The sequence below is a fragment of the Grampus griseus genome, assembly GCF_964374135.1.
Source record: "Grampus griseus genome assembly, chromosome: 18".
NCBI lineage: Eukaryota > Metazoa > Chordata > Mammalia > Artiodactyla > Delphinidae > Grampus > Grampus griseus.
The window spans coordinates 68026920-68048517 of record NC_139012.1 but is presented as its reverse complement, the minus strand read 5'-3'; the positions used below and the strand labels follow the sequence as shown (position 1 = coordinate 68048517).

The 21598-nt window shown below is 38.5% G+C and overlaps 1 protein-coding gene and 1 long non-coding RNA gene across 2 annotated transcripts in view; both read right to left on the bottom strand.

Annotated features, from left to right (window-relative positions):
- The window catches only part of CCDC169 (coiled-coil domain containing 169), a gene marked incomplete at its 3' end in the record, with an annotated part of 42216 nt that extends 22540 nt beyond the window's left edge, over nucleotides 1–19676 (bottom strand). The window contains 4 exon segments of the mRNA XM_082675552.1: nucleotides 1603–1643; nucleotides 1726–1836; nucleotides 17903–17982; nucleotides 19501–19676. Of these exon segments, the coding sequence (XP_082531678.1) occupies nucleotides 1603–1643; nucleotides 1726–1836; nucleotides 17903–17982; nucleotides 19501–19550 (282 nt within the window). The 5' untranslated portion in view covers nucleotides 19551–19676.
- On the bottom strand, nucleotides 8507–17265 carry LOC309835842. The gene is made up of 2 exons (XR_014298052.1): nucleotides 17226–17265; nucleotides 8507–12731 (listed from the first exon to the last, which is right to left on the bottom strand). It is a non-coding gene; the product is annotated as an uncharacterized lncRNA (long non-coding RNA).
- Nucleotides 19677–21598: the final 1922 nt, after the last annotated feature.

The window sequence follows — 21598 nt, the reverse complement described above, 5'->3', positions numbered from 1 at the left end:
CAAATTCATCAAGGGAAATAAGTGTATTTTTGTGAACATGAATAAATTACAGAGTCTGAGGTAGCAATGAGGAAACTGATTAAATGCTTCTTAGATATGCTACAGAGTCTTCTCCCATGTCACACCAGCACTTGTTGCTACCCTCCAGGAGGCTAGATACCCCGTTTCTTGAGCTATGACTGGGGGTAGGCTGTCAAGAAGCAGGAAGCCAGAATATATTATATTCTGTAGGTAGAACTTGATATTTTATATTCTGTAGGTAGTAATAAAATTCTACCTACAGTTAAGAAACACTAAGCTTAAAAGAGCCCTTGCAGCAATTTCTAGATACCACAAGATGGAGCTATGACTCCATGGCAGAGGACAAAACTTCACCACTTTTCCAACAACAAAGAAACACACGTTATTTTCCTGACTTTCCAACACACAGACATAAGGGTATTTCTGGGTTGTAAATAACAGAGAGGTCTGCAAAAAAGTTAATTTCTCCCTCAATTCATTAACAAAAATACAAGATTTTTCTATGTCTTTCACTAAAGGTTTGCAGTTATTCAAAGAGCGCTCTCCATAAATGCCCAGGGCTTCTGTGAATACAGCAGGCAGCTTAGTGCTCTACCTACAGCTACTGAGAAACACATTATTTCTGATCAGCAGTATCAAACGGCTGTTGGTATAGCAGAGTTAAATGGCAGAGGTTTAAGAGGGAGAGACTCTGACTCCACATTTCCAGACTGTGTGAAACTGAGTAAATCATTCAATCTCTTTAAGCTTAGAATCACATGTATTAAAATAACAATATAAAATTGTATGTCATGGGGTTTGTTGCAAGACTGAAATAATGTACATAAGTTAATTTGCATATTACATATGTTTAATTTAGGACGAGTTATTATAATTATTAGTGTAATATTAAGTCCTGCCAATTTAGCTGAGTATTGTATTTTCATTTTCATGCAAAGTACCCTTGGTTTATTTACGAGATTTCCATGTTTTTCTGAGTATTCTTGAAATAAAAATTCAGAAAGAGTTCAACATAAGTCATGCTTTGGGCCTCCTCTACATTAAAAAAAATATTAACAAATATTTGAATGAATGAAAAACAAACGAATACTCTTTGTAAAGTAGAAAACATAAATTCATTTATCGGAGATTTAAATTACCTCTCAAAAGACGAAAGATGTCACTAGGGCAACCAAAAGAAAAAGTAGGTGAAGCAGCCCAGTGCGGTTACAGGGTAATTTATGGGTTCTAGGAACTAGAATGGAACTGCTTTAGATGGGTATGAGAGAGGTATTTCTGAGTTAAACAGGCTCTTTCAGGTTGTAAGGAATACACTCAGGTTTCCCCCCAGCCTGACCACTGAGATCCTTTCACTTCCATTTTGTTTGTACCTGCAACAGAATCCCTGCCCAGCTTTTTACAGGAGAGACCAAGCTGAAGGCCTTGTTTATAGGATTCTTTACATCACAGGAAAGCTCCACTGAATAAGATATTTTATTTGGACCTTGTCACAGTCTTTAAACTTTTGTTTGAAATCTGTCTGGGGAAAAGTACACATAATTTCCTTCAATTATTCCTTTTGTTTCAACATCTTTTACTCACCACTGGCATGCATTCATAGACACGAATAGAAGACAGTCTGTCTACAATAAAGCAAATATGAGCAACTGATGTTTTATCAATTTTAACTCCACTTATAAAACATATATATAGGCGCTTCTGTACCTGAAGGATTTCCACAGATTTTTTCCATTTTCTCTTTGAGAGAAACAATCTGCTTTTCTAGTTGGTCATTCAATTCAAGTTGTGTCTCATAACGGGTTTTCCATTCACCACCTGAGTGAAGAGGTGGGGATGGTCAAGCTCACCTCACCACCTCTCATTTATTCATTAAAACAACATTAATTAGCTCAGTCCTACTCCATTACTATACTGGACTTTATTAGTAACACAGATGCACTGGAGGGAACTCATGTCTAAGCGTGCGTTCTCCGTTACACAGGATCTGTGCAGACACCAGACTCACCTATTCCCACCCAGCCGGCCTCACTGTCACTATTGTGATTCCTGGTCTTCTTACTCTCCACCCCCTTTTGTCTTTAGTTCCTTGTGTATCCTTATAAGGAATTCTATTAGAGGAAATATCAGGAACATGTTTCTTTCCTTGGAACTTGAAATATCCATATATTACAGCCTAAGGAGTACTAGCTTCCCGTCCAATGTCATATTCATTTTTTTCCTTTGCAAAAGAATTCTGAAGTCCGTTCAACAACTACCAATTATGTGTTTGCTGTGTTAAAAGCACACAATACCTTACATATAAACTAATTTAATCCTCATTTACAAAAACTGACCCATTTTACAGATGAGGAAAACAAGGTTCAGAGATGTCAAATAACAGTATTAAGATGACAAAGTAATAAATGGGGAACTGGGGTTTCAACCAGTTTGTTCTGACTTGAAAGTGTGTCCTCTTATCTGCTGTGTTATGGCAACACTCTTTACCTTCGGCTACCTATTCAGGTATCTTCTCTTATCTGTAAGCAGTTTTCTTTCACTAAATCCCTTTGGCTACTGAGGCCAAAACATTTGTCTTCTTGCTCTGGGAGGAGGAGGAGGATGCAGCCGAGAATTAAAACCTCCTTTTCGGCTCCAAGGCCCAAAGCTAATTTTTTTTTTTTTTTTTTGAGTCTTGAAAGTCACACTTTGTAGAGAGAAAAAATGGTGTTTCTAAACTTTAAATGCTCTTTGCATATATGGGGCAACTTCTGCTACATAATGGCTGATGGAGGAGTCTAAGCAGAAAGATTTACTAGCTCACACCATTGCCAACCTCCGCAACCTTAACACAACCCTGCCCTCACTCTCATTTCTAATCAGATGTGGTCTACCAAAGAGAGGGGCAGGAACGCTCTTCCAAACCGGAAGTTCAAAGTCAATCCAAATGCTTAATAAGTGGATGGAGACCCAGAAAACTGGAGATTGATAAAATTTTTGCTTTCTTTTCACATACCAGCATTGCCCCCCACACACAAATTTGGTCAGCTTCCTGCTGTCAACTGTTTTCTTTTTCTGAAAAAGGACCACACTGAGTTTGACTTTCCCTGCCACACTTTGTTCTGTGATAAGCCAGAAGTACTGATTTCATACCGGGGTTTGTAATTTTTACAAATTTTTTGAAAAATAGTTTTTCATCTGTCTTTAAAATGCAATAATGTTTAAATTATGCTTTCAACTGGGAATAAGATTAGCAATTCAAAATAGCAAGTTTCTGGAATAATCCTGATACTAAGGAATGTTCAGAGCCATCTAAAACCAGCCCAGGTAAGAGATGTGGTGGTCTCATTAGATGGTCACAATAAATGTGACCCTAAAAAAGATGATCCTTGACCTTGAGCACCACAGCAGCCAACCTATCAAGGCCTAAGGTGTACTTAACTATCAAAATACAGATTGTGAGGATAAAAATTTAGCAGAAACATTTGTGTCTCTTGGGAGAAAAAATACCCTGAGCAGTAACTCCATGAAACCACTGCTTTTGCAGTAATTCTAAAAACAAACAAAAAACAAGCACTGTACCTTTGAAGGGAAAAATTAAATTGCTTTGCAGTCTCAAAGAGGGATCTTGGCTAGAATCACTACAATGAAAAACAAAATCAAACCAAAAATTGAAAAATTCTAGAAATATGCTTCATGGTCAAAATTGACCTTAAAAGAGGAAGTTCATAAAGCGAGAGAATATTAGGTGGAGGCTTATCTTTCAGATATGGACATTTTTTTCCCAAAGAGAGATAGCACGTTAACAAAAACAAAACAAACAAAGCCCAACTAAACAACAATGCCAAATAATAATTTTTAAATTGTTAAGAAGAAAACAGTTGAACTGATTGAAACTTGACCCTACATGGACATTCATGTTTGTGTTGTTCACTATATTTATGATTACAGTGATGGAGTTATATTAACTTGAAAAGACTTTGTAAAATAAGAAAATGTTAACAAGGAAAGGAAAGAGCCTACTATGTGGCACTGTACGAGGCACTAGGGATTCAAAAATAAAATAGACACAATCCCTGCCATCAATCAGCAGTAGGAGAAGTTGGGAGGGGTGGGGAGTACAGAAACATAGCCAGAACATTTAAGAAATTTTTGGTTAATTGGTTGTAATGGTACACAAAGAAAGATATCCAATCTGGAAGGTGGCAGAAGGGAATCAGAAATGGGGAGGTCAAGATTGAAGAGGGACAGAAAATGCTTCTTGGGGGGAATGACACCTGTTCTAAGCCAGAGAGGGTAAAAAAGAATATTCAAACAGCAAGAACTGCATGAACAAAAATGCCAACATGTACAAAAAGGGGGCACGGTGGAAAGACTATCTCTTTGAGTAAAGTTGCCCCCCAGCAAATTTTCAGAAGACTCCATGAGGAAAAACATCCCCAAAGTAGGACTAGTGGGTTTAAGCCATGTCTCCACCAGTTTATTTCTGTGATCCTGAGCAAGTTACATTTCCTGTGCCTCAATTTCTCAACTGTAAAATAAGGATAATTAAAGTTCCTACACTATAGGATATTGACAGGATTAATTAAAACATGTGAAGGCTTAAAGCAGTGCAGGGCACACAGAAATTGCTATAAAACTTAGTTGTTTTTGTTATTATTATTTTTATCATCATAAGAAATTTACTGCAAAAATTTTTCCCCAAAGGGTAGTACTACACTGCTATCAGTAATGTATAAAGTTCCTATTTCACTTATAAAAAAAAATCTCTACTTCTTTTATAGGCAACAAATTTCTTTGACTTAAAAACAAGTTGGATATTTTCCCATATTCATGAGTTGTCTCTGTGTCCTACTCATATTTATCTACTGGGAACTTAGTGTTTTCTAACTGAATTGCAGAGGACATAGATGTGGTGAAAATATAAACATTTTGTCCATCATTTTGGCTACCAATGTCTTTCCCAGATTACTGTTTGACTTCTCATATTGGTCTTTTTTCCTTTAAATCAAGGGAAGCTATTTTCACAAGGGAAGTCAAACATAAACATGTTTTCCTCAGTGATTTATTGCTCTTTAAGAAAGGCCTTCTTTATTCATAAACAAATATACATTCATCTATATTTTCTTGGTTCATTTTAAAGTATTTAAATCTTTAAATTTTAAATATTTAATAATTTTAAATATTAAATCTATCTGCAAGGTTTTATTTTAGAGTAAGTTTTATTTATTTGGCTGCCCCAGGTCATAGTTGCGGCATGCGAACTCTTAGCTGCGGCATGTGGGCTCTGGTTCCCTGACCAGGGATGGGACCCGGGCCCCATGCATTAGGAGCACAGAGTCTTAGCCACTGGACCACCAGGGAAGTCCCCCCAGAAGTTTTGAGAATTAAGTATACAGTGAAGATCTAAAGGGATTATTTTTCTAAATATTATACCAATTTTCCAAATGGAATTTATTGAATAATTCATCACTTTAAAAGAAGCTCATGTTTTTTTTCTTTTTTTTTTGGCAGTGCCATGCAGCATGCAGAATCCTAGTTCCCTGACCAGGGATCAAACCCATGCCCCCTGCATTGGAAGCACGGAGTCTCAACCACTGGATGGCCAGGGAAGTCCCTCTTTTAGCTCTTTTAAAGCTCTGTGTGGTGACACAGATTCCAATAAAACATTACTGGTAATTGGCTCTTTGGTTCCAGTTCTCTGCCCAGAAGCCCTTTCCCAAACTTGGGCAGGCAGGCTAAAGTTGTTCTTTCTTGATGGTGGGAAGGGGAAGACAGTAATTAGAAAGTGATAGCTTCATGATTTTTATGGAATGTTTGTGTCCCTCTAAAATTCATATGTTGAAGCCCTAACCCCATGTGACTTTAGTTGGAGGTGGGGTCTGTGAGAAAGTGATAAAAGTTAAATGAGATCATAAGGGTGGGGCCATAATCCAATAGGGCTGCTGCCCTTACAAAAAAAGGAAGAGGCACCATAGCTTGTTCTGCCTGCCATGTGAGAACACAATGAGAAGGTGGTCATCTGCAAGGCAGGAAATGGGTCCGCACTAGAGGCCAAATCGGCTGGCACCTTGATCTTGGACTTCCAGGATCTAGAACTATAAGAAAATAAATTTCTGTTGTTTAAGCCACGCAGTCTTACGGTACTTTGTTATGATAGCCCAAGCAGACTAAAACAATGATCATTTGGTACTTTCCTATTTCAATGTCTGGTGCAGTTTTTGTAATAATCTATTTCCCACAAGTCTCATAAATGAAAATTATTTTCTCCTTTTTTTCATAGATAACTGAAAACAATTTTTTAATTAACTTAGTAACCTGGCCCTGAATTTCACACTAGTACAATGTTTTAATAAATTAGAATCTCTTTCTGTTATGGACTGAACTGTGTCTGCTTCTTCCCCCCAAATTCATATGTTGAAGTCCTACGCTCCCAGTACTCAGATGTGACTGTATTTAGAGATAGGACATTTACAAAGCTCATTAAGGTTAAATGAGATCATATGCTTAGCCCTAATCCAATATGACTGATTTCATTATAAGAAGAAATTAGGACACAAACAGGTAGAGGGAAGACCATGTGAAGACACAGAAAGAAAGCCCTCAGAAGAAACCAACCCTGTGAACATCACACCCTTGGACTTGTAGTCTCCAGAACTGTGAGAAAATAAGTTTCTGTGGTTCATCTCAGCCTGTCTGTGGTACATTGCTATGGAAGCTCTAGCAAACTAATATACTACCTATTTTGTTTTACTGATTTGTTTTCAGTTTTAATGACTTTAGCTTTATTATATATTGTAGGAGTCCCGTCAACTCCCCAAAATCTCTTATCAGTTATCCCTGTCTATTTATTCATCTCATTAACTTTAGAGTCAGTTATTGAAGTTAAGAAAAAACAGCTCTGTGTTTTAATAAGAATTACATTATCAATAAATTAATTTGAAAAGAATGAGCACATTTATAACACCCAATTCTCCTATATAGGAAAAGTCTACGTCCCCATTATAAAACCTTAATAATAAATTTCCCAATTTCATTTCACTTTAGGGTTTCTCTCCAGTATGAAATCCCTTATGTTGAACAAGGTGAGAATTCCGTTTTTTTCATTTTTTTTTAAACATCTTTATTGGAGTATAATTGCTTTACAGTGGTGTGTTAGTTTGTTTTATAACAAAGTGAATCACTTATACACATATATCCCCATATCTCTTCCTCCTTGTGTCTCCCTCCCTCCCATCCTCCCTATCCCACCCCTCTAGGTGGTCACAAAGCACTGAGCTGATCTCCCTGTGCTATGTGGCTGCTTCCCACTAGCTATCTATTTTACATTTGGTAGTGTATATATGTCCATCCAACTCTCTCACTTTGTCCCAGCTTACCCTTACCCCTCCCCTGTATCCTCAAGTATATTCTCTTGTAGGTCTGCGTCTTTATTCCCATCTTGCTCCTAGGTTATTCATGACCATTTTTTTTTTTTTTTTTTTTTAGATTCCATATATGTGTTAGCATACGGTACTGGTTTTTCTCTTTCTGACTTACTTCACTCTGTATGACAGACTCTAGGTCCATCCACCTCACTACAAATAAGTCAATTTCATTTCTTTTTATGACTAAGAAATATTCCATTGCACATATGTGCCACATCTTCTTTATCCATTCATCTGTCGATGGACACTTAGGTTGCTTCCACATCCTGGCTATTGTAAATAGTGCTGCAATGAACATTGTGGTACATGATTCTTTTTGAATTATGGTTTTCTCAGGGTATATGCCCAGTAGTGGGATTGCTGGGTCCTATCGTAGTTCTATTTTTAGTATTTTAAGGAACCTCCATACTGTTCTCCATAGTGGCTGTATCAATTTACATTCTCACCAACAGTGCAAGAGGGTTCTCTTTTCTCCACACCCTCTCCAGCATTTACTGTTTCTAGATTTTTTGATGATGGACATTCTGACCGGTGTGAGATGATATGTCATTGTAGTTTTGATTTGCATTTCTCTAATGATTAATGATGTTGAGCATTCTTTCATGTGTTTGTTGGCAGTCTGTATATCTTCTTTGGAGAAATGTCTATTTAGGTCTTCTGCCCATTTTTGGATTGGGTTGTTTGTTTTTTTGATATTGAGCTGCATGAGCTGCTTGTAAATTTTGGAGATTAATCCTTTGTCAGTTGCTTCATTTGCAAATATTTTCTCCCATTCTGAGGGTTGTCTTTTCGTCTTGTTTATGGCTTCCTTTGCTGTACAAAAGCTTTGAAGTTTCATTAGGTCCCATTTGTTTATTTTTGTTTTTACTTCTGTTTCTCTAGGAGATGGGTCAAAAAGGATCTTGCTGTGATTTATGTCATAGAGTGTTCTGCCTATGTTTTCCTCTAAGAGTTTGATAGTGTCTGGCCTTACATTTAGGTCTTTAATCCATTTTGAGTTTATTTTTGTGTATGGTGTTAGGGAGTGTTCTAATTTCATTCTTTTACATGTAGTTGTCCAGTTTTCCCAGCACCACTTATTGAAGAGGCTGTCTTTTCTCCACTGTATATTCTTAACTACTTTATCAAAGATAAGGTGACCTTATGTGCATGGGTTTATCTCTGGGCTTTCTATCCTGTTCCATTGATCTATATTTCTGTTTCTGTGCCAGTACCATACTCTCTTGATTACTGTAGCTTTGTAGTATAGCCTGAAGTCAGGGAGCCTGATTCCTCCAGCTCCGTTTTTCTTTCTCAAAATTGCTTTGGCTATTCGGGGTCTTTTGTGTTTCCATATATATTGTGAAATTTTTTGTTCTAGTTCTGTGAAAAATGCCAGTGGTAGCTTGATAGGGATTGCACTGAGTCTGTAGATTACTTTGGGTAGTATAGTCGTTTTCACAGTGTTGATTCTCCCAATCCAAGAACATGGTATATCTCTCCATCTATTTGTATCATTAATTTCTTTCATCAGTGTCTTATAATTTCCTGCATACGGGTCTTTTGTCTCCTTAGGTAGGTTTACTCCTAGGTATTTTATTTGTTTTGATGCAATGGTAAATGGGAGTGTTTCCTTAATTTCTCTTCCAGATTTTTCATCATTAGTGTATAAGAATGCAAAAGATTTCTGTGCATTAATTTTGTATACTGCTACTTTACTAAATTCATTGATTAGCTCTAGTAGTTTTCTGGTAGCATCTTTAGGATACTCTATGTATAGTATCATGTCATCTGCAAACAGTGACAGTTTACTTCTCCTTTTCTGATTTAGATTCCTTTTACTTCTTTTTCTTCTCTGATTGCTATGCCTAAAACTTCCAAAACTATTGAATAAGAGTGGTGAGAGTGGGCAAGCTTGTCTTGTTCCTGATCTTAGTGGTCATGGTTTCAGTTTTTCACCATTGAGGACAATGTTGGCTGTGGGTTTGTCATATATGGCCTTTATTATGTTGAGGTAAGTTCCCTCTATGCCTACTTTCTGGAGGGTTATCATAAATGGGTGTTGAATTTTGTCGAAAGCTTTCTCTGCATCTATTGAGATGATCATATGGTTTTTCTCCTTCAGTGTGTTAATATGGTGTATCACATTGATTGATTTGCATATATTGAAGAATCCTTGCATTCCTGGGATAAACCCCCCTTGATCATGGTGTATGATCCTTTTAATGTGCTGTTGGATTCTGTTTCCTAGTATTTTGTTGAGGATTTTTGCATCTATATTCATCAGTGATATTGGCCTGTAGTTTTCTTTCTTTGTGACATCTTTGTCTGCTTTTGGTATCAGGGTGATGGCAGTCTTGTAGAATGAGTTTGGGAGTGTTCCTCCCTCTGCTATATTTTGGAAGAGTTTGAGAAGGACAGCTGTTAGCTCTTCTCTAAATGTTTGATAGAATTCGCCTGTGAAGCACCATCTGGTCCTGGACTTTTATTTGTTGGAAGATTTTTATAATCAGTTTCAATTTCAGTGTTTGTGATTGGTCTGTTCATATTTTCTACTTCTTCCTGGTTCGGTCTTATAAGGTTGTGCATTTCTAAGAATTTGTCCATTTCTTCCAGGTTGTCCACTTTACGGGCATATAGTCGCTTGTAGTAATCTCTCATGATCCTTTGTACTTCTGCAGTGTCAGTTGTTACTTCTTTTTCATTTCTAATTCTACTGATTTGAGTCTTCTCCCTTTTTTTCTTGATGAGTCTGGCTAATGGTTTATCAATTTTGTTTATCTTCTCAAAGAACCAGCTTGTAGTTTTATTGATCCTTGCTGTCATTTCCTTCATTTCTTTTTCATTTATGTCTAATCTGATCTTTATGATTTCTTTCCTTCTGCTAATTTTGGAGGGTTTTTGTTCTTCTTTCTGTAATTGCTTTAGGTGTAAGGTTAGGTTGTTTATTTGAGATGTTTCTTTTTTCTTAAGGTAGGATTGTATTGCTATAAACTTCCCTCTTAGAACTGCTTTTGCCACATCCCATAGGTTTTGGGTCATTGTGTTTTCATTGTCATTTGTTTCTAGGTATTTTTTGATTTCCTCTTTGATTTCTTCAGTGATCTCTTGGTTATTAAGGAGTGTATTGTTTAGCCTCCATGTGTTTGTATTTTTTACAGTTTTTTTCCAGTAATTGATATATAGTCTCATAGTGTTGTGGTTGGAAAAGATACTTCATAGGATATAAGTTTTCTTAAATTTACCAAGGCTTGATTTGTGACCCAAGATGTGATCTATCCTGGAGAATGTTCCATGAGCACTTGAGAAGAATGTGTATTTGGTTGTTTTTGGATGGAATGTCCTATAAATATCAATTAAGTCCATCTCATTTAATGTATCATTTAAAGCTTGTGTTTCCTTATTTATTTTCATTTTGCATGATCTGTCCATTGGTGAAAGTGGGTTGTTAAATTCCCCTACTATGATTGTGTTACTGCCAATTTCCCCTTTTATGGCGGTTAGTATTTACCTTATGTATTGAGGTGCTCCTATGTTGGGTGCATAAATATTTACAATTGTTATATCTTCTTCTTGGATTGATGCCTTGATCATAATATAGTGTCCTTCTTTGTCTCTTCTAATAGTCCTTGTTTTGAAGTCCATATTTTGTCTGATATGAGAATTGCTACTCCAGCTTTCTTTTGATTTCCATGGAATATCTTTTTCCATCCCCTCACTTTCAGTCTGTATGTGTCCATAGGTCTGAAGTGGGTCTCTTGTAGACAGCATATATACGGGTCTCATTTTTGTATCCATTCAGCCAGTCTTGTCTTTTGGCTGGAGCATTTAATCCATTTACATTTAAGGTAATTATCGATATGTATGTTCCTATTACCATTTTCTTAACTGTTTTGGGTTTGTTATTGTAGGTCTTTTCCTTCTCTTTTGTTTCCTGCCTAGAGAAGTTCCTTTAGCATTTGTTGTAAAATTGGTTTGGTGGTGCTGAATTCTCTTAGCTTCTGCTTGTCTGTAAAGGTTTTAATTTCTCCATCAAATCTGAATGAGATTCTTGCTGGGTAGAGTAATCTTGGTTGTAGGTTTTTCTTCTTCATCACTTTAAATATGTCCTGCCACTCCCTTCTGGCTTGCAGAGTTTCTGCTGAAAGATCAGCTGTTAACCTTATGGGGATTCCCTTGTGTGTTATTTGTCGTTTTTCCCTTGTTGCTTTTAATATTTTTTCTTTGTATTTAATTTTTGATAGTTTGATTAATGTGTCTTGGTGTGTTTCTCCTTGGATTTATCCTGTATGGGACTCTCTGTGCTTCCTGGATTTGATTAACTATTTCCTTTCCCATATTAGGGAAGTTTTCAACTATAATCTCTTCAAATATTTTCTCAGTCCCTTTTTCTCTTCTTCTTCTGGGACCCCTATAATTCGAATGTTAGTGCATTTAATGTTGTCCCAGAGGTCTCTGAGACTGTCCTCAATTCTTTTCATTCTTTTTTCTTTATTGTGCTCTGCAGTAGTTATTTCCACTATTTTATCTTCCAGGTCACTTATCCGTTCTTCTGCCTTATTCTGCTATTGATACCTGCTAGAGAATTTTAAATTTCATTTATTGTGTTGTTTGCTCTTTAGTTCTTCTGTGTTTGCTCTTTAGTTCTTCTAGGTACTTGTTAAATGTTTCTTGTATTTTCTCCATTCTATTTCCAAGATTCTGGATCATCTTTACTATCATTATTCTGAATTCTTTTTCAGGTAGACTGCCTATTTCCTCTTCATTTATTAGGTCTGGTGGGTTTTTACCTTGCTCCTTCATCTGCTGTGTGTTTTTCTGTCTTCTCATTTTGCTTAACTTACTGTGTTTGGGGTATCCTTTTCGCAGGCTGCAGGTTCGTAGTTCCCATTGTTTTTGGTGTCTGCTCCAACTGGCTAAGGTTGGTTCAGTGGGTTGTGTAGGCTTCCTGGTGGAGGGGACTAGTGCCTGTGTTCTGGTGGATGAGGCTGGATCTTGTCTTTCTGGTGGGCAGGTCCACGTCTGGTGGTGTGTTTTGGGGTGTCTGTGGCCTTATTATGATTTTAGGCAGCCTCCCTGCTAATGGGTAGGGTTGGGTTCCTTTCTTTCTGGTTGTTTGGCATAGGGTGTCCAGCACTGTAGCTTGCTGGTCGTTGAGTGGAGCTGAGTCTTGGCATTGAGATGGAGATCTCTGGGAGATTTTTGCTGGTTGATATTACGTGGAGCTGGGAGGTCTCTTGTGGACCAGTGTCCTGAACTTGGCTCTCCCACCTCAGAGGCATACCCCTGATGCCTGGCTGGAGCACCAAGAGCCTGTCATCCACATGGCTCAGAATAAAAGGGATGAAAAAGAAAGGAAGAAAGAAAGAAGAAGATAAAATTATATTAAATTAAAAAGTTATTAAAATAAAAAATAATTATTAAAAAAAATTTAAAATAAAAAAAAAGCAGCCAAACCAAAAAACAAATCCACCAATGATAACAAGTGCTAAAAACTATACTAAAAAAACAAAAACAAACAAACAAAAAAAACGGATAGACCAAACCCTAGGACAAATGGTAAAAGCAAAGCTATATAGACAAAATCACACACAGAAGTATACACATACACACTCACCAAAAGAGAAAAAGGGGAAAAAAATATATATATATTGTTGCTCCCAAAGTCCACGTCCTCAATTTGGGATGATTCATTGTCTATTCAGGTATCCCACAGATGCAGGGTACATCAAGTTGATTGCGGACAAGGATGAGAATTCTTGCTGAATGGTTATTATTCCATTATAGTCATAGTGTTCTGCTATCTCTTCATATAAGTCCTGAATATTTCTTATCAAGGGTATTGTCAGACATTTTATGATTCAGGCTGGAATTGTTGTGCAATCATTAAAAAAACCCTATTTTCTAACTGGTTATTGCTAGTGTCTTGGGTTTTTTTTAATAAAAATTTCTTCCACTTCTGTATCCAACCATTTTCTAATTTTTTAGTATATTATACATAATATATATATATAAACTAATATATAATATATTATATAATATACATATATAAACTAATATAGTAGTTTTTCAGTTGATCCTCTGGAAAGTTCTGGATATCAAATTATAAAAGTTAAAAATTATAATAATTTTATATCTTCCTAATAGCTATAATGCTTATTTCTGTTTCATATTTTATTGCTTGACTGGACCCTTCAAAACAATATTAAATTTTAATGGTGGCTGGAGGCATCTTTGCTTTTTTCCAGAAATGGTAATGCCTCTAATGTTTCGTCATTAAGTGTTATTCCAGTTCAAGATAAATAGAAATATATTTTTTTAATAAGACAAATTGAATTTTATCAAAACCTTTTTTAGCATTTACTGAGATGAGTTTTAAAAAACTATTTGATCTACTAATACATTACTTAATAGCCAAAGAGTTTTTAACTAGAAACCAGCCTATAAATGAAGACTCAAAGGGAGCTTAAAGGAAAGGTCTGGGATGGAGATGTAAATCTGTATGTTATCAGTATACAGATGGCATTTCATACCATATGACCAGAGGGGATCTCCTAAATAGTGGGTGCATGTATCAAAGAAAAGTCAGAGGACTGAGCCCTGAGGCACTCCAAGTTTTTAGAACTCAGGAAGATGAAGAGAAGTGAGGAGTGGCCAGTAGATATGAAGAAAACCAAGATAGCGTGGTGTCCCAGAAGCCAAGTGAGCAACGGGTTTCAATGATGAAGGTGATCAGTTCTGGCAGTGCTACTAATGTCAAGATGAGTACTGAGAGATGACACTGGATTTTGCAAATTGAAAGTCACTGGTGACCTTGATAAGAGCAGTTTCAGTTGATCAGAGGTGAAACTTCTGATTGGAGTGAGTCCAAGAGAGAATAAGACAATCATGCTTGTGCTGGGCAAATCCTGCCCATTTCTATGCCTAGATGAGCAATGTCCCAGAACCTCAGTAAATCAAGGCTCTCTTCTCCAGATGAAAAAACTTTAGAAGCAAACTTAAGAAACTTAAGTGGAAAGAAATAGAGGCTGAGTTTGGGATCTGATGGCAAAATGCCTGGATCCCAATTCCAGATCTATCCCTACCCACCTCTATAGCCTTGAGAAAGACATTCAGAATCCCTGAATCTCAGTTTTTCATCTATAAAATGAGGTGATACTGTTTTCAAAGGGTAGTGGTGAGGTTTCAATTTTTTGAAATGCACTTAAACCCCTACACCAATACTGATTCTTCTCACTTTTTTAGGTCTCCTGGACATTTTCTTTCCTGTTCTTTGTCTTGTGGCCAAGCTTTAAGATGGTAAAATTCAGATTTACTTAAAACATAAACCACTCGTTTTGAATATAGTTTCCTATGAATCCTAAAGGGCTTCAAAAGGCCACTATGCAAATGTGAAGCCCTTTGAAGTTTGTTCTGCTTGCTGCTTTGCCTAAAAATTAATCCTGTTACAAAACAGGTAGATTAAATATGAAGAAACAGGTAAGAGTGTAAATAAAAAAACGATTCTATTGAAATATTTTGCTGTACACAGAGCAGTGAAAAGTGAAAGGGGATAATGGTAGAAGGGGAAACATGGGGCCAAAGAAGGGTTGCTATCTGTTTTTTAGATAAAATAAACTCGGCATGTTTGTGTGCTGTTGGAGATGATTCAGTGGAGCAGGGAAAACGGTGCAGCAAAGAGAGAGGACAATCAATTGCTGGAGTGATATCCTGGAGGAGGTGAGAGTAATGGCATCTGTTGTACAAGTGGAGGGATTGACATTAAATAAGAGTAACACAGAATATGCAGAGGAACAAGAGGGAAGTAAGAGGATGTGCAAAGTATGTAGGTGGGTATCTTTCTTGGTAGAAACATGTGGAAATCCTCTTCTGATTGCTTCTTGGTTCTCCTTGAAAGAGGAAGGTAAGCTCATTCGCTGAGTGAGAATGGAGAGAGGGGTAGCGAGATTTGAGTAGAGAGTGGAAAGTGTGAAAGAATTACCTAAACAGATGTATCCATGGTTATCACTTGTGCATTTATTTCTTTTATAATGTTAAACAATAATAAATTTATTTTAAAAACCCCTTTAATATTACCCCATTGCCTTCAGGATAAATACAAATTCATCAGAATCATATTAAAGACTATTCTTCATCTTCTTCATAAACTTTTATCTCATCTGTCACATTCTTGTTACAATCTATGTTCCACCCTTATCAGTTACTTAAGAGTTCTCCTCAAGAGGCATTATGTTTAATACTCCCTGTGGCAGACTATTTGCCAAAGATGACTGCAAGAATCCACCCCATTCCACATGTTCTTCTGCAATGTGACCTTGACAAGTAATTTTCTCCATTCCCTGAAATCTGTGACTGTTTTTTTTTTTTTTTTTTTTTTTTTTGCAGTACACGGGCCTCTCACTGTTGTGGCCTCTCCTGTTGTGGAGCACAGGCTCCGGACGCACAAGCCCAGTGGCCATGGCTCATGGGTCCAGCCGCTCCGCGGCACGTGGGATCTTCCTGGACCAGGGCACGAACCCATGTCCCCTGCATCGGCAGATGGACTCTCAACCACTGCGCCACCAGGGAAGCCCATCTGTGACTGTTTTGACCAATAGAATATAATGGAAATGACGCTGCCAGTTCTGGGAGTAGCCCTTAACTGGACTGGCAGTTTCTGTCACGGTGCCTTTTGGAATGCTTGCTCTTGGGATACAGCCTCTTGGAACCCAGGCACCATGCTGTGAGAAGCAAAAGCTACAAAGCCATGTGTAGGTACTTCTGATGGGTGGTCCCAGCTGGGCTCCCAGCCAATACCCAGGATGAGTTACCAGCCATGTGGGTGAGTCATCTTGAAATGTCCAGCCCAGCTGAACCTTCAGATGACTGAGCACCAGACTACATCTGACTGCAATCACATGAGAGACCCCAATTAAGAACTTCCCAGATGAACCCAGTCAATCTACAGACTTGTGAGAGACAAATGTTATTTAGAACCCTAAACGATAGGCTGGTTGGCTATGCAGCAGTAGATAACCAGAACTACTGAGTGCCAATGTGGGGAGACAGCAGTTGTCATGGTAGTAGTGGTGGTGGTAGACAGGTGATTTAGGCTAAAATCATGGCTCTGCCACCCCCTGGCTCTGTGATCTTAGCAAGTTACTTAAATTCCTGAACTTCATTTTTCCATAAATGGGAATAATAATAACCACCTCACCTGACACAGTTCCTGGAGTTAGTTGATTCTGAAGAAGGGATAAAGGTTTCCGCCCTTCACCTTAGGTTTTAGCTTGGCCCACTGAGGAAAAACTTTCTCGCCTGCCATTTTACCTTATCTCTTTATACCCATATTCCAGCTCCTCCCCATGAGAAGAGCTGTTGATAATGCGACTTGCTGGGCTTACATTTTACTTGTGGGCATAGTTACTGCATTGTGTGTGTATCTGAGCATGACATGTTTCGTCTGTAGTTAGATGGATGAGGAAATTCCAGCCAGCCTTGCCAGTGCAACTACTTGGTAAGTGTACTCACAGTCTGCCTCCACAGAGCCAGTTTATTAAGGATACAGACATGGAGACGTAGGAAGCTACTTCAGCCTTGGGACAAAGCAGTGTTCTCTAAGCAAGCTTTAACATAGCATTGGGTATTATGAAAAGTAGCATTATATTTGTCATATGGCTACTAATCCATTTTGTTCATGGCTTCCCCAACAGAAGAAAAGTATGAATGGGTTTAAGAAGCAAAGCCCACCCCCATAACCCTAATAAACTCCTACTGTTCTTTAGTAGTCAGTTCAACACTGCCTCCTCTGCCCTCATGCAAGGTGTGTTGGGTTCTGCTTACCTGAGTTGCCATTTCTCCTCATGCAGAACTTATATTACTTCTGCTCATGTTTTAGTTGGACACTTCCTCCCAATAGTCAGTGAAACTCTTTAGAAAAGGGAAAAGAAAGGTCTTCCATTCAAAGTGTTGACATATGGCAGGATCTCAATCAATATTTGTGTAATAAATTAACATCTTACAGACATTATAAACTTTAAGGATATATGGGTATGTTCCTGTGTGTAGGTGTGTGTGATGAGTGTGTGTGTGCAACACTCGCCTGCCCCTCCCCCATTCTTTCAACACAAACAAATAGCCAAAACCTAGATAGGGATTTTAAGGTTATATCCCAAATCTAGCAGTTAAGATATAAAGGTTACCAATTGAGTTATATAGAAAACGTGTGATATTTTATTACTAAGGAAATAATGTATTTATCTCACGTAACAAAGGTTTTGCTAATTGAAGAATGAACATTCTGAACTTGTAAGTAGACAAATAATTATAAAGTAACAGGTTTGACACTCTGAAATATGTTTTTAAAGCCTCTATATTAAATTATTATTAATGCTGCCAAAAAGCAATACGAAAATCTTGACACTATTATTCCAAATATGTAATTTAATGTACTATAGGTATCTTGGTAAAATGAACAATAGCTATACAGGAGTCATAAATAAAAATATTTACTTATATACCTTCATCGTCAGTATTGAGTTTGGCTTCCAGTTCCGCTATCTTGTGTCTTATTTCAAGCACTGAGAGTTGCACTGTATCCCTATTATTAAACACATTTTGTTAATTACGATTCAATTAAAAATAACATGAGAAAAATAATACACAGTAACCTACCACTACTTCAGGAACAACCTATTATGAAACATCACTTACTGAAGGCCTGGCTGAGAATTAGTAATCAGGCGAACGCAGGCTTCCGATTACCCGGGTCCAGAAGGACACTAAAATGCACTAAAGCTCAAAGCTCCCCATGTAACCACTTAAAACCCTTTATTCTTAAAGTTGGCCTCAAGAAGTCTGACAATTTTGGTTACCTGGTTTCTCAAAGCCCAGCAAAGGAGCTGCAAATTACTATAGACAGAAACAGCTAGGGCAACAGGTAACAACTGACAACCTGAAATAAAAAGGAAAAAAAAGAAACACTAATAAACACACACACACACACACACACACACACACACACACATAGCATTCCGGAGATTATCTATTTAGGACATCAGCAAGTGGCATAGTAGTTATCAAAATACGATGACAGAATCATTTATATTTCTGAATGCCTATTACGTTAAAGGCATTGTGCTAAGTGCTGAAGATACTACGGTAAGTGAACAGAACAGTAATTGCAGCAGCTAACTTCCACTGAGTGTTTATTACAAGCCAACGCCAAGTGCTTTACATACATTTCAGTCCTGGTACCAACCACACGACGTGTGAGATACCGATTTCTACGCCAGTCTTAGACTTGAGGAAAACTGAGGCTTCAGAGGTTCATTAACTTGTGCAAGATCATGGACTTGCTGAGTAAGTGGTAAGAGCTGGGATTTGAATTTGTGCAGGATTCCTCTAAAGGACTGGCTCCTACACTCTACTGCTTCAGGAAATACAGAACCTGTCCTCAGAGTGCTTACAGCTTAGTACCAGACCAAGAAATAACTGAGCAATTTAAAAAGTGTGGCTGGAGCTACGACAGAGGAAAGCACAGGAAGCTACAGGGTGACCCAAGAGAGCCTAGCCCTCCTGTGGCCTGCGGGTGGGGGTGGGGGTAGGGTATCTAAAAAGATACTTAAAATGTTCCAAAGACTTAGTAAGAAGTACTGATATTGAGTACTTTAAGAAGTATATATAGTAGGGGCTTCATCTTTACCAAGTATCACCAATTCTTAAGCTCTTCTAAAGGGATGAAAAAGAAGCATAACTAAACGAAACCTTTGGAATTTGAAACAGAAACCCTGAACTTAGTGGAACATCACAAGCAAACACATGTTTCAGAATTATAGTCTGTGCACACAGTACACTCCACCGGACTCGCTCCTGAAGGCAGAACCTCAAAACCTGCCTATTTATAATACCAAACGCAAGAGCTAAATGAATCTCTCCTATAAAACACTGTTTTCAGATGTTACCAGTTCTGCGCGGGGATTAATAACACTGCAGGTGTCACCTCGGCCTCAGGGGCTTCGGCCTTGAGCCGCGGGGCTCACACAGGCGCAGGCCCTCGGCTTGGCGGCGCCGACGTGAACCCCACACCCGGCGGGGCGCGCGCCGCCCTCCGACTCACTTCAGGTGCCTTTCTTCCAGTAACTCCAGTTTAAGGCGGTCGGTGTTCATATCGTCGAAGGTGTCGCCTCTTCCTTCCTCCACCGTGTCAGATCAGAGGCCACCCACGCCCTTCCCTCACACGGCTTAGAACACGAGACCTGAGGGGACCCCCTGCAGCCGTCAGCGGTCAGGTTCTGTCAGCCGTAGTGGGGGCGAACTGCCTCACGGTCGCTGCCTGGCGCCGTCCGGTGACGTCACAGGGCGGCGCCCGGGGGCGGGGCCAGGCTGGGACGCCCAGGGCCGCTCACAGAGAAAGAGGGCTCTGTGCTGGGAAGTTTGGAATTGAACTAACTAGAAAGTAATGTAGTATCACGTTAGACCGACAGACTAATGTCCAAAAGAACCACCCAAATTTGTGGGCAAGAGATGATGTGAAGCATTTTGAGGAGTAAGTTCAATTAATAGCAATCGAGGGTTTATTTTATACAGAGTGATGTGTAAGAGATGCTAAGTACGTTCACTGCTTTCAGAGAACCTACGGTTTAACTGAAAAGTGAAGATCTCTTGTCAGTGTGTCAGTAGTCACGTGGTGTGGCAAATCTTGTACTCCCAACTTTTGTGCCCAGCCTGAGGCAAGCTGTGGGGAGCAAGGTGCTGGTCACCTCTTAGACACTCACCGGTGTCTATTCTGTCTTGGTGGCTCCCTTCCTTCGTCCTCAGCCAGCGTTCCTAATTCTCTGATTGACTGGGGAGGTGGGGATGAGAGGGACCTGCATGGCAGAGAGATAGTCATGCATTTTATATTCTCCCAAATCTTTCTGGTTCACACATAAACCATAGCTTTTGAAATATCAAAAGCTAAGAACTGATGGTTTTGTTCTCTAGTTTCTCTGTAGAACCCCTGGCTCCTTTAGGTCAGGAGGGTCAGGAATCCTCTCCACCTCTAATGCTGCTTCCAGGATCTCTACTCTTCCGTCCTCCTGTAAAAACTCACTCATTTCATCTGGGTGTGACACCATCTACTTCTCCTTGCTTCACCCAGAGACTTAATAGTCACAACCTGTCCACTGACTTGGACAAAAAAAGTAGTTTTTCCACCATAGGTCTTGTCTACAACCTCGCCCTTCAATATGCAACTCTCATCACTTTATCTCCACTCCACATCCACAGCTATATGCTGAACCCTGTCATCAGTGTGGCTTTAGTTCAAAAGCCTTAAATTTAAAAACTGCTGTATACCAAAGCCCCCTTTTCTGCTCCCAGCTCAGTTACTCCCTAAATAGCAACGTTTTAACTAGAGACATTATCTGTGGGGCTTCTTGAACATGCAAATGATGGGATCCTATCCCTTATCTCAGTAATCTTGCTTCTTGGCAGCACTCTAGCAAGTTGCTTTTCAGCTGGCTAACTAAATTTGAACAGAACAGATTGGGTGGGATGCCGGGGGAGAGAGAACACTTTCCCCCATTAGTCATTTTTTCCTCCAATGAACAGCCTCCAGGTTGATCAAACTGTTTCTTCACATGTGACAACTTTTTGCATAGAATACATTTAAAGACATTATTTCGGGTTTCTATCTTTCATCTGACCTGTGTTCTTAAAAAATTTTTTTTTTATTCATCTTTCTGGATCTTTAAAATATACTGTAAATAGAAAAAATGTCTTTGAAGAAAAGCTATTCAGAAATCAACAAAATATTCTCTTTTAAGCAATTCTGTTGCTAAAGTAAACACAAAATAGCAAAATCCATTAGGAAGTCTGTTTAAAAATACCTAGTCTTAATTCTGACAAGAACAGACCAGAGAACTAATTTATTTGAGCACAGCATTATAGACTTAACTGATATGTCTGGCTTTTCTTAGCTTACCCTAGAACACCTATGAAGACAGAGAAAAAGACTCGGACACTATCAGGGAGGTAGTCTAGGGCTGATGATCTATTTTGCTAATATCTCAAGGAATTTTCTACCAACTATTAAGCCAATAAAATTGTAACAAAAAATTAATTTAATAAGCAGCTGGAATCAGAGGAAATAAGACCATTTGTCTTTCCCCATCTACCTCTGTTTAAGAAAGACAAGATGCCCGGCCTAACAGGCCCTCCTTTTTGAAGCATGT